At 40.7% G+C, this 15,732-nt stretch overlaps 1 protein-coding gene across 3 annotated transcripts in view; it reads right to left on the minus strand.

Annotated features, from left to right (window-relative positions):
• Positions 1–3,225: 3,225 nt before the first annotated feature.
• Positions 3,226–15,732, minus strand: part of LOC147905349 (uncharacterized) — a 38,872-nt gene continuing 26,365 nt past the window's right edge. For 2 of the 3 annotated variants that reach the window (XM_087402279.1, XM_087402167.1), the window contains 4 exons: positions 15,037–15,106; positions 4,617–4,691; positions 4,382–4,473; positions 3,667–4,108 (listed from right to left, as the gene is read on the minus strand). In XM_087402279.1, coding sequence (XP_087258405.1) covers positions 4,075–4,108; positions 4,382–4,473; positions 4,617–4,691; positions 15,037–15,106 — 271 coding nt within the window. In that variant the 3' untranslated portion in view covers positions 3,667–4,074. The other variant, XM_087402212.1, reaches the window with a different exon arrangement.

Raw genomic sequence — 15,732 nt, forward strand, 5'->3', positions numbered from 1 at the left:
AAACTAGAGTTTGCGACAGTTGGATGGCCAAAGATGCCAAGGTTAGAAAGGATAACTCCTCATCTACGATAACCGAAGCACCAAGTGGGTTAGGTACAAGCTTAGCAGAGGTTGGAAACATAATAAAATAAAGTGCCTTTAGTTGAACTAATAAAATCTTATTCTCCATACTCTCTCTCTCTCTCTCTCTCTTGTGTACAAAGATATTGTTGTCTATGCTACATGTAGAAGTTCTATTTTCTTACATGGTATCAAAGCATTGTCTTTAGGCGAGAAGTGTTCGCAAGCTTCTAGGCCTTTATAGTGTCAACTCTACTATGAGCCTATGACAAATGCTACATCCTATGCCGATGGATGTTCAACCATGCACATAGCAAATCATCTTCAGCTCATGACAGTTCTCTTAATGCTTGAGAATTGCTTTGATAACCCATGTTGTGGATAGCAACCTATATATCTAACAACCCTTAACCAACCAAGACATAACCTTTGTAGCTATGAACTTTAAAGAGAACAATCTTCCTAACATGTAATGATGATTATTTTGTTTGAACTCTACTATGAGCCTATGGAAAATGCTACATTATATGCCGATGGATGTTCAACCATGCACATAGCAAATCTTCAGCTCATGACAGTTCTCTTAATGCTTGAGAATTGCTTTGATAACCCATGTTGTGGATAGCAACCTATATATCTAACAACCCTTAACCGACCAAGACATAACCTTTCTAACTATGAACTTTAAAGAGAACAATCTTCCTAACATGTAATGATGATTATTTTGTTTGGAATATGAATTTGTAAATCAAAATAAAGGCTCTTATTTTGCAAACACAAAAATATTAAAAATGTAAGGATGAACATTGAACAAATTGAGATATAGTCATTCACAAACAAGATCAATAATTAAAACAAGCTCAATTAGCATCAATTACTAAAATTCAATAATTAAAACATCTTCAAGCTCCCAAAATATCTTCTTCAATTATTAAATTAAAATTTTGTAATTGAAAAATATATATTTTGGAAGCTTGAAGATGTTACAATTATTAGATTTTAGCTGTTTTAGTAGTTGATGCTATATCATTTTTTGTGAATAATTATCTCATTTTTTTCTCCTTACTTTTTGAATATTGTCATGTTTGAACAATGAAAGCCTTTCTTGTCATTTACTTATCTATATTTTAAACAAAATGGACATAGTAATATGTAAAGAGTTTGAAAGCGGTGGCATTTGTTCTCTTCAAATTTCATACATGAGTAATATCATGCATTTCTTCCTTTAGTAATCTCCATTGCCACGATAATCTCATGGATAACCGCAATTGCTATTGTAATCTCAACCTAAACTAGATTAAAACCATAATTTTAACTCAATCGAGCATCTTTTTGAGACATTTAATTGTTATAGTTTGCTTAGGTATAATAAATAAATTATGTCGTCGAGTTGGTATTATTTAATATCAGCATTACCTAAAAGCCAAAATTAAGCAACATAACAAATAATACAAAAGCAAACAAGTAATTGCACTTGCACATAGAAGTGTGCCTATATAAGCCAATGGATTAAAAATACGCAAGTATCAAATCTCGACAGTGAACACGTTCTAGCATTACAATCATTAAAACATGACCACAAAAATGACCAAGGTCAAATTTGAATGACAAATACCGACATTGACTAACATGTAAGGATTGTGATGTGCCGTAAATTAGTTGCCTGAGTCCATTGCAATAAAAGATGAATGTATTGAAATCATGCTACAAAGTCATATTCTATAGCAATCGAATTAAGATGCAAAGACTCTTCATAAACAAATATTTATAACAAATCGTGCGAGTCATCACGAAAAAAGCATTTTACTAGGGAATTTTGAAGGGTTGCTTGTTGTGTGTTGCTTCATCGATCTCATGGCACCAATGTAAATACATTTTTTATTGATTTTCTACATGTGTCAAGGTGAAATCATCATACTTTAATTGATACGCAAATTGACATTCGAAAACATGTAGGTATTTAACTTGACATCATCATGACACTTTGATAGTGTAGCGTAGGAAAACACAACATAATCACTAAATAAAGTGTAATAAAGTTATAAATTTTAATTAAAACTTCAAACACATCAATCAATGAAGTACACAAAGCTTATAAAATTTTAGTCTCAGCAAAATGAGCTTATCTTTAAGCTATTAACCAGGGACCCAAAAAAAGGAGAGAACTCGTGGCAACTTGGAGAAGAGCCTACCACGTGTCACAAAGAAGGAGCTCTTGGATGGAGGCTTGGAGAGGGGAGAAGGTGGAAGGACAAGAGAGAGGCTTTAAAGAGGAGGTGAAAAGATAAGAGGCAGCTTTAGGGTAAAGAGGAGAGAGAAGGTCAATGGAATGGAGGAGATGGAAGATCACCTTTGGAAGGAAGGAGGAGATGGAAGGTTAATGGAATGAAAGTAGGAGATGCAAGGTCTTAGAGCCATGGGTTAAGACTTAGCCAAAATTTAAGAATCAAAGATCCACCTTCAGATGGGGAGTGGCTTAGGATGGTCATGCATCTTTGCTCGTGCAAAGCACGGGTTCAATACTACAGATGTGGAAGCTTGGAGGGGGGAGGAGGTGGAAAGACAAGAGACAGCTTTAGGGACAAGGACGAGATAGAAGGTCTCAATGGAATGGAGGAGATGAAAGGTCACCTTCGGGAGGAAGGAGGAGATGGAAGCCATGGGTTAAGACGTACGAATCAAAGATCCACCTTCAGATGGGAGTGGCTGAGGATGGTCATGAGTGGCTGAGGATGGTCATGCATCTTTGCCCGTGCAAAGCACGAGTTCAGTACTCGTACATAGTTATCAAAACTTTTGTCTTTTGTTTCTTAAACTTCTCATTTGACTTAACATTGTTCTATGTTTCTTAATTTTGTAAAATCAAAGCAAATATAATGCACCTGAATAGTATTGGTTTGTTGGATGATTATCATACATCAAATCTTACATGAAAAGATAGTTATAATTGTGGAAGGCTAGAACACACATAAAAACTACTTCCATAAGTCCCAAAACAACTCTGAATTGTTGTGCATTTAGAGAGAAAATTCATTTAGAAATTATTTACCTGCATAGGAATGTTCCTATACTCCAATGCCCAGATGTGGAATATCATGGGTCACAAGATTAATAGCAATAACATAGCATCACAAACCGCCTCTCAATTCTTCATTGTTTCACATCAGAGAAAGTAATGAAACCATGGCAACGGGCAAATGAAAAAACATGGCCAAAAAGCACAAAACTTACCTTGAGGCACTGCTTATGCAAGAATAGTGATTCTGGTAGATTGTATTTTCTGTGTCCGTCTTCTCACAATTGGGTATCTATTTTGTAGATTTTCATAAGAGGCCAACCCAAGCTTACACAGATTTCTTAATTCTCACTCCTCTTCCAAGTAGAGCCTTCATAATCGACTCCAACATCTCCGATTAAAGGAAGACTAAAAAAAATGCTTCAAAAAATCCGACCTCTTTGATTAGAGGAAGATTGAAAGCAAAAGCTTGGATCAGATCTTGTGAGATTGATGAAGCCAGATCAGTACTACCATACTGGAGGAAGATTGGAGATTGGAGGATCCAGGATCTTTGGCGATTCATCTGGTAATAGATCTGCAAACCCATTGATTGGAGAAAGATTGAAAGCAAAAGCAAACTTGAAAGAAAAATCTCAGTCAAAGAGATGCTCAGGAACAAAGAGATGATCATCAGAACAGAAGTGCCCCATAACTACCAATACTCTGATAATTCTTCCCTTGCAAATTTAAATATTGTGTAATAAAGATTTCGCCATCTGGCTCACAACCTCGGACTTCCAGAATTCAATCTTGCAGAAAAAGGACAAAGAGCAGACTTGAAACACATGCCGGAAGGCTCTTCAAGTGCCTAGATGAGTCTAGCTTATCAGATACAGAGAAAATGAGATGCGCAAATAGATTCACTTAAGGATTGAGTCACTACCAAAACAATAGATAACTATACAACATTCCACTTTTGCACAATCATCGACTTAATGGCTAGTGTCACTTGAGGATCAAATCGTTGCACTGTTCACTTCTGCATCATGCCTGGAAGTGGAACTTTTTATGTATTAGATTTTGCTCCGGAGAGAGAGAGAAAGAGAGAGAGATCTGTAAGATCTACGGGACTATCTAAAGACAGTACAACATAATCCAAAATGGGAGTACATAAAATCTTCTTAAATCCTGAATACATTGCGTGCATGCACAGACACATACGCGCGCACACACAAACACTCTCTCTCTCTCTCTCTCTCTCTCTCTCTCACAGACACACACACACACACACACACACATCATATGGGGACTTGGGACACTTACTGGAAGACAAAATCTGGGACTGTTAGCTGCCCTTGAGGAACATATTTGAATAGCTGCAACAAACTGTCTACATAGACTACTTTCTTCCAAACCTACATCAACAAAAATTACGGAAAATTATTTAATTCATTGGTTGGGGGATGTGAAAAACTTGAAAGTACTTCTGTCCCCCACATTTCAGTATATATCTTACTAGTCCTAAAACTTCCAGATTAGGGATGTTGGTAGAGCACACCTCTGAATCTACGCAAAGCCTCAAGAACAGAACTGCGGCTTTCAAACCCAAAGTAGGATGTACCATAAAAATTTCCTGTAAGCATGGCCATTACAAGGTAGCTTAGAGAAATAATGCAAAATAGGAAGATTCCGATGGATAAGGTGGTTTCGTTTCCAGCATGAACATGCAGATCTTGGTAGAGACAGCTTATAGAATCATTTTGGGCATACATTTTGGACATATTCCATTCAGGAATTATTTTTGCTAAACAAAGGTAATGAGAACATTCCTGATTCCTGACACGATTATTTTGTTGGAAAAAGCACAGAAAGAGACACAGCTGCAAAGAAAGAGAGAGATTTAAGCTCTCCAAATGCCTCTTGCCAAATCAGGGGCTGCATGGTTGGCAGCATGGGATGGAGTTTGGGTTAACCAGGTTGGCCGCATATGAACCAGTTTGAAAAGTGACAGAGAGCTGGCGTTAGCTATTTGCTAATCATTATTAGCATCATTTGAGAATCCTGTTGTTGCACCGCTTGTATAGCGCCATGATCATGGTGTGCTGGTGGGGAGACGCAGGTTTGCAGCAGCAGATGAGCATGCATGTAACGAGATGTGTAAAGCGATCACCACACCTATGGCCACCACGAGGTTTTACAGTTAGCCATCGCTGAGCAATAGCTAGTTGCAAGGAATAACAAAGCCAGATGCAAGGTGTTTCCTTCGCATAGAAGGTCAATGGTTGTGATCCCAACACATATGCACACAGCTGCTATTACAGCAGGTATCGCGTCCCATAGCACGTGAATTAAACACTAGGATTGAAATCTAGAGGATGCCTTGCAACAACTGCAGCCATTGCAGGCTCATAAGGGTCAAGAAGAGTTACGTGAAGTCATTCATGCACTTACTAACAGACACTCTACGAAGGAACAATAAAAAGGGTTAATAAAACCGCAACTACTGTTCAAATATTGGAGAAATTTAAACTGAAAGGGCCATAGAAAACTATAGGCCACAGAAGTATGCAGAATATATGAAGACTTCACAAATGGGATGAGGCTTTTGCCATTTGTGTATATATAATGATATCATAAGAATCCATAAAGCCACTCACATGTTTACTAAGGCAGCAGATAGGTGGTGGGTAAAGCAACAAAAGGACAGTATGACTTCAGTTATGTGGGAGAAGTTTAAATTGGAGTCGCTTTTTACCACCTAATGAAGCTTTCAAGGCATGGGATGAATACATGTATCTTAGACAATAATTTGACAGTGGCGGAATACACCAATAAATTTCGTGGAATTATAATGAAGATCCCTCATCCATTGCCGACATTTTTCCAACTTAAAGCTTTGTTTGAACAATCGGATTAAAATGGAAGTCAGATGCAAATATGCCAACATGCTTGATGATGCAATTGTTATTGCATTAAATTATGAGGATGTAAGAAGAAAAACATTGGTTTTATGCATCCAAGGTCTTAGCATGAGTATCCAAAAAAAAACAGCCTTCCAAAGGAAGTTTGTAAGAAAAGGAAATATACAACAAACCAGTAATCAAGCAACGCAGACTAAGATAATTGGCAGTGTTTCCCAACCAAGTACCACCATAGTGATAAAAAGAAAAGCAAGTCTATAATAGCACAGGCTTGTCCAAAACCTTCTTTGACTTCAAAAAGAAAAAAGAAAGGAAGTTTATTAAAAGTATTCGAAAGACCAAAGGGTCTATGAGACTCAAAAAACCAAATACAATGAGCTGGATGGGTGGAGCCTCTCAGCGGGGCATCTACACCCAAGACAAGTGCAATATGAACATGTAAACACAACACATCACATATCTAAGCCCATGGAGGGGATAGAAGTTACGGTGTGGCATCACTACGATGGTCCATTGGATGCTAGTGGGCAGGTCAAGCCCACAAGAGATCTTGGTGACATACGAGGCTGCAGTGGCATAAAACCCCTAATACAATGTTGGTGACGATCCGTGTGTAGTTCATTGTGTTGCCTAGGTGTGGGCATGTGTCGATTAAGTGCCACTGTTCCACCCGTCGGCTGTGTCTCTTGTCTGTTGAACATGGAGGGAAAATCTCCAAGCTTGATCTGCGCATCAACCCATTGGCAAGTCTAGTCATGCTCTAGGCCACTGCTAGCCGTCTCCTTGGTTCACACTATCTACCTGAAAAATCTCAGTGTTCACCCTATGAGTGGAATCTAGTTGTGCACGCGGATCTCGTCTATCTACCCAAAACAAACGATTCTCTGTGTCGAACGGACTCATGAAGAAACTTTGCCATGCATTTCTGACCCCGATGAGACAATAGACTCTAGAGGAATCCAAATCCATCCCTAAAAAAGACAATGGTATCGACCTCGAATCCCATAGTACACAGAGCATCTAAAAGCAAAGTGCTTCTCTGAGTCAATCTCCTGCCAATCACATAGAGTGCAAATGTGACCCTCTCTAGGTATGTCATCAGCCGGCCCACTCTCAATGCATAGTTGTTGCAATGAGACACATAACTGCCCTATCAATATCCTCAAAGAATGGGGGAGGCCGATCCACACATAGCCTGACGGATCGATGAAGCCTTCCTCTGATATCCTATAAGTAGTGGAAGCTCACTCGGGGCTAACCAAGTCCTGAATCTGTGTAGTCGCAAGAAATCCTCCCGAATAACTTGGTTAATTTTGTTGAGCACGCACACACACACATCTTGATACTCGATTCCACGTGATCAAATACCTCTAACGAGTTACAGACTATGCTTCATTGACCTTAGGCTGATGCAAGTTACCATGGCTGGCTCTATCTTCATGCATGCTTAAGCAACTGAGGACAAGCAACTCCTGAGAGGTCGCATGCCAAAGCAAATCGAGAAGAGAAAGTTTGTTTGAGCAAATGTTTGAGAGTCTGGGCTCTATATGGATAGACTACCCCCCTTTTAGTATAGCATTGAGTCCCCTTTTGTCCCGCTCACATACCCGCGCACGCGTAGAGGGAGAGGACGAGCAAGCTACGCGTACACAGTCTTGAGGGGAGGCGTCAAGTCTCAGTTTAGCTCATCTTCCTCCGTTTTTGGCTGCTTATTGCTTTTTTGGTTGATTGCTTTCAGCATCTTGCTTTTCCTGCCCGATTTTCGTTCATGCTTTTTCACTTCTCATATGTGTTTCTCGCCACTTGCCAACGTGATTTTTTGGACCTTCTTGCCTTACAGCTTGCCGCATCCTCACAACTTGTTGCTCTAGAGGGTTGGGACTGGTGTCTCTTCTTTGCCCGACATCATCCTCGCAAAATTCCGCCTCTGCGACTTTCGCCTCCCCTCGTTGTTCCTTTCTATCAAGTTTCATCTTTCTTTCCCTAAGGTTCTTTTCCTGAGGTTCTTTTTCCCTAAGGTTCTTTTCCTGAGGTTTTCATACAAAGGTCTTTTTAGAACCTTCTGTTAGAAACATGGTGTGAGTGAGAGAAAGAGATAGGCTAGGGAGGGAAGAAATGGTAGACAAATGTAGAATCCATGAAGACTTTCATTCATTCATCATCATCACTAAATGAGACAAAGTGAAGTACAAGCCTTATAGGCTACACACTCACACACTTGCACCAAATGCATAAGGTATAAGTCCCATAGTGACATGTGGCACTCACACACGACTCACAATCACTAGTACTAGATCTCCTAGTACTACACACCAACACATCACATCAACACAGTCTTTGGCTATGATATCTCCAACACCCCCCTTTAGAGCCAAGAGTGTGAGACCCAACACGCGAGGAGTAGACCGATCCCCCCTCCACCGCAATATTGCAAAGAGCAAGTCCAACTATCCAACACCTCCCGTGTGATAGTGAGTTCATAGCATCAAACCAAAGGAAAAGACAATACATTCATTTCTGGGGGACAATCCAGGGCAAAGAACCTCTTATTGACTCCAAATACATTCAGTTTAAAGGGACAACTCAAGGCTGAGAACCTTTATTGACTCAACACAAATAGCATAAAGGGCCTAGAAAGCCCAAGAATCCCAGCCATAATGCTCCTCGAGTGAGAGGCCGTGAACCTCAACAGTAGCTGCTTGTATTTCCTCAAGGGGCTCTTCAGGTTCAGCCTGTTCTTCAACAAGGAGATTGGCATGGTGCTTCTCTTGGTCCTCTTCCTTCTTCTTGAAACAATGAGCTTCAATATGTCCTTTCCTCTTGCAAAATCTTGGACAGCCATCTTATCTTGATCATCAGGTGGGCTTTTCAAACTTGAAAGTTTTTTATCAAGAGATTGAAACCTTGCTAGATGATCACTCAACTCATCACTCTCTTCCATTTTCAAATCATAAAACTTGAGCTTCAAAAAGACTTTGGAGCTGGTAATTTTATTACCAAACAATGTCTCAAGGTGATCCCAAATCTGCTTAGGTGTTGACTTGAAGTCCACATGATGGATGAGAGTCGGCCAAGCGAAGACCTCTCCACGAGCAAAGCTCTTTCATGCATATTGGGGTCATCTCAAGGGTCCGGTCCTCAAATGGTTAACCATTGTCGGGAGATTCAGCTCCTCTCTATGAAACCCGGCCTGATTGGAGACCTGTCACTTTAATGCATGCTATATAACAAAAAATGTTGGTCAATTGATTGAAAGGGGTTCTTTATGCAGGTCTACATCCGGCTCAGTATGGCTTTGTGCCACGAAGACAAATACATGACAACATTGCCAATGCATATAGAGGTGCCAAATATACAAATCAAGATGTGATAATTATGCAGGTTGATATTGATAAGGCTTTTGATATTGTGGAATGGGACTACATTGCTAAGGTAATGCGCAGATTGGATTTTGGTTCAAGAATGTGCAATGCTATCCTTTGCTTGTATCAAAATAGTATTTCTCGCTGCATAATTGGCGGTGATCTCTCCCGCCCTTTGATGTTGGGTAGATCAGGGAGGCAAGGATGCCCTCTCACTGCTTTACTTTATGCCATTGCTACCCATCCATTATACATGGACAAACTTACAGCTGAGGGCAATTTGCATGGGCTTCAACTTCAGAATGGCAAACACTTTGTGGCTCAAGCATATGCAGATGACTCTTTCTTCTTCCCGCGCAACACTCAGTCAGACACACGCTTTATCATAGATACGTTAGAATTATATGGACTATGGCCAGGTCAGATTTTGGAACCGGGACAAATACTACGGCACTTGGGATACCCGATTGGCTGGTGTATCTCTTTAAAGGAGGAAACTTCTTGGGTACTGCAACAGATTCAACATAATCTTGACTACTAGGAGCTCTCTACTTGGCCGCTACATGTGCATCATAGTGTCGTACAAGCAATCATCATAGCTTATATATAGTTTCATTTGCCTCTTATCTCATGGGATAAGAAAACCTTGGATTCTTTCATGTCACAAGCAATGGAGTAGAAAAAGAAAGCTCTTTGTTCCTGAAAGATGAACTAGTTCGTTTTCCAAAATGCATGGAGAGCTCAAGATTTTGAACATACACTATCATTTGGTTGCTCGAAAAGCTACTTTGCTTCTTACTTTTGCAGCTCAATAGGAGCCATGGACGCAAATGCTCACTGGCATGAGCAATAAGGTTCGTACACATGCTTTTGGGAATTGGGAGACCACTTTCTAGGATTTTATTATGAGTTCTTTTCAAGGAAACATCCATGGTAGTCCCTTTTCAAGCCAACTGATTGTTGATTGGCAAGTAATCCTGCAATACCTCTGTTGGTATGGACGTCCACCAAATATGGGGAACAATATGGCATTGGAGAGCATACATTGGAGCGGACTCTTTGCTACATCTCTTGTTGTGATAGAACCCCGAAAAGCGTAGATTCTTGCCTGCAAAGGTGTCAAATATGTGCAGGATGTCATTCAAGATTATGGCAGTTTCATGTCATTTCCTAAAGTAAATAGGCGTGACGGTTTGGGCATGCACTCCAAGCCTATATAGAACAAGCTACGGGATTTGCTTTCAGCCCTTGCTCCCAATTCCGCATCTTCAGGAGCAAGATCAATTGGAGGATTGGAAACTTGAAAGACTAGAGACTGGTTATCAAAACCTTCCGATGATGAAACTGACTATTGTGAGAGCGTATCGGCTTCTGATCCTCATGCCGTGGTGGATACAAAATCATGCTACCGAGCTTTGGCGGAAGAATAAACCGTTTAAATGGTGGAAAGATCCTTATGTATCATATGGAAGAATGGGCTTCCTCTAAAGCAGAAGGTCTTCATGTGGCGGTGTTTGCTGGGGCTCGACGCCGCATTGCACCTACGCATTGTTTGTGTTGCTCTTATCCCAGAGAAACAATTCTACATCTCTTGTGGACTTGCTCGGCTACCAAGAATCTCCTTGGGGCCCTTTCAGTTGGCCTTCGAGTTCACTTCCCTTCGCATACCTTCTCCTAGCAGTTTTGGATATTCGGACAATATCACTCATCCCTTGTTGACTATAGCCCATTGTTTTTATGGGTTAGATTTACTGCATACTGGACCATCTGGCATGATAGAAACCATCGCATGTCCTCTCATGCTCCTTTAGATACCTATGCATCCTTCAAGCATTCTTTGCATATGCCAATATGATGCTTATCATACAAGTGGCATTTCTCTGTATCTCTTAGAACTGTTTTTCCACTGCTTCTAGCTTCCACACTCACTGGCAGGATTGGTATATTGTTTTAATTAATTGAATTAGTGGTTTCACAAAATGTGTGTGTGTGTGTGTGTGTGTGTCTACACACACACATATATGCATGTATGTATATGTAGATACCTACATACATACAAGCATGTGTGTGTGTGTGTGTAGATATATATAGATACACACTCTTTAAATCGTGAAATCCATGTCTTTCTATATTACAAGAAGCATTCCCCAAAGAGGAAACATGCAATGACAAACACCAGAAGATTTCAATATAAGACAAGTAGATAGAGGAATCTATCTGACACATAGGCTTACCTCAACAAAGTTGAAAAGATGGATACCAGTAGTATACCACACAAGGCGAATGGAAGCTACACATACAATGGGCTGGAATAGAGAGGGGATGAAGTGGATGGAGTCATGGGGTATAACAGACACTGATATACCTGAAGATGCATGTGAAATAAGGGAGATTCTGGCACACTAAATGCTACATAAACTCTGGCAAAACCTAGGAACAAAAAATGCACTTTTTATAAGCAGGAAATTAACTCAATGGATAGCTATGGAATGCAGAAATACCTCGGGGAAGACATTTCAACATAAGGCATCTAATTTGCAAAATCAGAACTAGTTCACATGATCTTGAGGTAGAGAGGGGTAGATGGGCAAGACCCAAGATTCCCAGATAGGAGAGAACCTGCAAAATCTGCCCCACAGGAGAGGTAGAAATGAACAGGATGTACTCCTAAGATTTAGAGCCTATGCACACATCAGAGAAGGAAGGGCAGGAAAGATCTAAAAAATCTGCTAGAGCAGCCAGCCAAAAAGCTAGGAGGCTACTTGGAAGAAATTCTGGAACATTGCAACAAAGTTTTGGCTTCTGACATTCTCTCACGTAACATTCAAATGTATCCAATGTATCCCTTTCAATTACCTGAACATCTACTTGGCATAGTAGCACCCAAAATTTTTGTAAGACACAGGTCTCGAGTTCGAACCGTATGAGAGCAACACACTACCATTTCAACACATGTGCGATGCCACATCATCCAATCACGTCATCAGGTGCCATGTAAGCATACCACGTCAACAAGGAGCAGGTGACAACGTCAGCGTGCCATGTCAAAAAGGAGCGGGTGACACGTGGTGGAGTTGGGAAGTACGTGTGGCGGTTGCACAACCAGGACACATGGCGGCAGTACAGTTCTAACAAGTGGCAGCATGGGGTGGAAGACACGTGGCAACAAGATAGGGCCTCGAGTACGGCTAAGTGACGGTGCAAGAAGCTGCAGGGGTAGCGGGCGACCAATGGAAGGATAGTAAGGTGGCACGGCAAGAGAGAGAAAGAAAGTCTATTAACCCTCTAGTACAACTGCTATAGGGAGGGCGCATGGCAGCTCCCAAGGAGTGCAAATTTAGAGTACCTACATAATAGTCCGAAAGAGTAATCAACCATACATCAGTTTAAGACTGAGAGTCTTTTGGTTTTGATTTAAACTCTCTGATTAGGGCTACGCCTTCATGATAAACTGCCCATTTTCCATCCTTTCTGGCAGCCCTAACTTTAGCTAATTCACTTGCCTTATTTTTGAGTTCAGCTTGTGTAAGCTCCTCAACTATCCATACTTTGGTACCCTTCAGCTTGTAAGATTGTCGAAGAAGCTTGATTCGCATATTTTTTGACTTCAGTGTAAGGATTGCATGACCTTTGTAGTGCATAATAGAAGCGGGCCTGGAGTCGTCATCATCCTGCTCATCATCATCTGTTCATTCAATGTTGGGCAAGCCTGCTTTGATCTTTGTCAATATTTCACTATAAGTGTCCTCTTCTTTGTACCAATCTTCTGGAATTCCGCCTATTCGAATCTTCAGCGCATTATCACATCTAGCTTCATGTTCTTTAATCTCTGCTTCAATATCAGACTTATTTGCTTTGGTGTCCACTTCCACAATCACTTCCTTCTTAGCCGTTTGTACTTCAATGTGAACAAGATCTTTGACTGTAGAGACTAGCTGTGGGGTAGGGGAGGAGTCCTTACAAGATTTATTACAGCCTCATCAATTACTGCCTGCTTACCACACCCTTCCAGTATGTGAAGTCGAGCTTTTACTTCTGCTAGTTCCAATTGTAGCTCTCTCACTGCTTGCTGTAGATAAAAAATATGATCCTATTGCCCAAGGATGGGTCGTTTGGAGCCTTCTTGTTGATAATTGCATGCATACGGAGAGGGTGTCATTGCTGCAACTGTAGAGTACTTAGACCTGATCGAGGTTGAAGGAGTTGAAGGGGACTTGGAGGAGAGGATAGGCCAGTCCATAATTGGCTGTCTGGAGAACCCCCTAGCTAAACCTAACCCCCGGGTTGGGTTGGGGGTTTAGCCCAACTCGGGGTTAGGGTTAGGGTGCAAGAAAGAGGGAGGGAGTGAGGGATAAGGGGAGAGCAAGAGTGTGAGAACAGAGAAGGAAAAGAGAGAGTGAGGGATCGAACAGAGACGTGAGAGGAGAGAGAGTGAGGAGAGGGGGGTAGATATGGCTGTATTAAAGTCCACATGAGATCCTTCAAGATCTATGGGACTAGTGATCACTATCAACTAATAGCGATCCCTTGCATCTAGTGAGAGAAAGTATAACAAACTTGTCATCTATTGAGTACTTGTTGGGCTAGCTTGTGTGCTAGACCCAATGCTTTTGATTGAGAAGGTATTTCACCATGCTGTACATATTAAATTCAGAAAATAGAGTGTTCTTGGTGATGTCTCAATTCCAATCGGCATACACCAATTAGCGCCATAAGGCAGAAAGATTGGTATAACTTTTGTTCGCGACCCCTGTTCAAGGTGTTGTAAAAAGAAAAATATGTTTTCTACAATCAACAATTGTATCAGATCTGATTCAGCAAAGGTGTCCAAGACTAACAATTCATAGTGCATTCCTAAAGATTTTGTACACGGGTTTTCTGTCTGAGTCTAGTAACTTTGAAGACTTCATCAGAAATCTGAAACCGGTGAATATTTGGACCTAGAGGGATTCCTCTAGCTCTCAGTGAACCTGCAACGCTACATGTTCAACTCCTCACCAAAAGAGATGATGGCTGACTCCCCATCCATCTTCATCTCCGAGGAGAAACCTTCCCAACTGGATAAAGTGAAACTCTGACAAAACAAGCTCTTTTACCAGAATAAGGTAACAAATCCTTAAGATGAAGCCCCAATCCTCAGGCAATTTCCAATCATCATGGAATTTAACTTCTTTTACAACTTCAAAAGATGCAAGAAGCTCAATCACTGTACAATTGGGGATCAGAAATGTGAGGGTGAAGGGCAGGGCCGACGCAGGCTATTGAAAAGTCCGATCAAAGGTAGTCCACGTTCAATTTATCCAAGCTATAACTGCAAGACTATTTCATTTTAGTCTCTCCTAAACAAAGCTCATAGGGCAATAAATCATTATAAATAGAAAGAATTAACAAAACATCAGCAAACCGTGACTTGGATGAGAAGTTCACAACTTGAAACTTGCAGGTCTACGAATATGAAGGAGACATATAGATGAATGCACTAACATGCACAAACTTATCATCTAAAAATAAAACAAATAGTGCAGTTTTAACCTCAAGATGGCCACCCATAAGGTTGAAAATGATATACTCCATCAGCCATAGCGAGGACTAGTTACCATGCATCCCCATTGATGTTATCTTGGTTTAGTAAAATAGATAAATTTCTGAACAATAAGGTCAAAAGCGGGGAGAGAGAGACAGAGAGAGCACTTACCTGCAAATTCCTCTTATGTTTGTGTCCCAAGATCTGTTGTATATGCTTCAGATATCGGATATCCGGCATGCTACCAATGTTAGATACCACCACTTAGTCTATGGTCAAAAATAAAATTTTCATATGAGGTGTACAAAACTCCTCAGAAGACAAAAATCTTTTTTCTGTTATTCCTTTGTATGAAGAAATTGTAAAATACAATCATGCTTATAATGCGATTTCCAAAAGTTTTGAGACTTTGATCTTGACACACAAGAAATAACTGTATGTTTTTTGTAAAAGCCCATGTGGGGTCGTACTTTACAATGGAAATGGTCCTCTAGGATTTGTAAACAGGAATCCTCAAATGTGCTACATCTGCTCCTCCCCTCCCCCCAGCGTGCAAAGCACAAGTCTACTAGTGGTTTAAGGCCTACAATCAACCCCAGATCCAGGCAATGTCTCCCCTTGTAGAGCACATAGTGTGGAGCTTTATCCACTGCAATTGTCTCCAGAAAAAAACTTCCTTTTTACAGTTAGTCCTCTAGTTCCACACGGATTCCATGATCCTAGTCCAGATTCCATAGGAACTTATACCACAGGTTCATCCTGAAAAAAACTAGTGGCATTCTCAATGCAAGGCTCATTAAAAGGGCTGTCAGAGGATTTGGTGTCAAAAATTCCACTCTACTATCACGGGAACTTGGATCTTGCGAC

Source organism: Dipteris shenzhenensis, chromosome 1 (genome assembly GCF_047967505.1).
Source record: "Dipteris shenzhenensis isolate YYH24624 ecotype China chromosome 1, Dip_SZ_1.0, whole genome shotgun sequence".
Classification (NCBI taxonomy): domain Eukaryota; kingdom Viridiplantae; phylum Streptophyta; class Polypodiopsida; order Gleicheniales; family Dipteridaceae; genus Dipteris; species Dipteris shenzhenensis.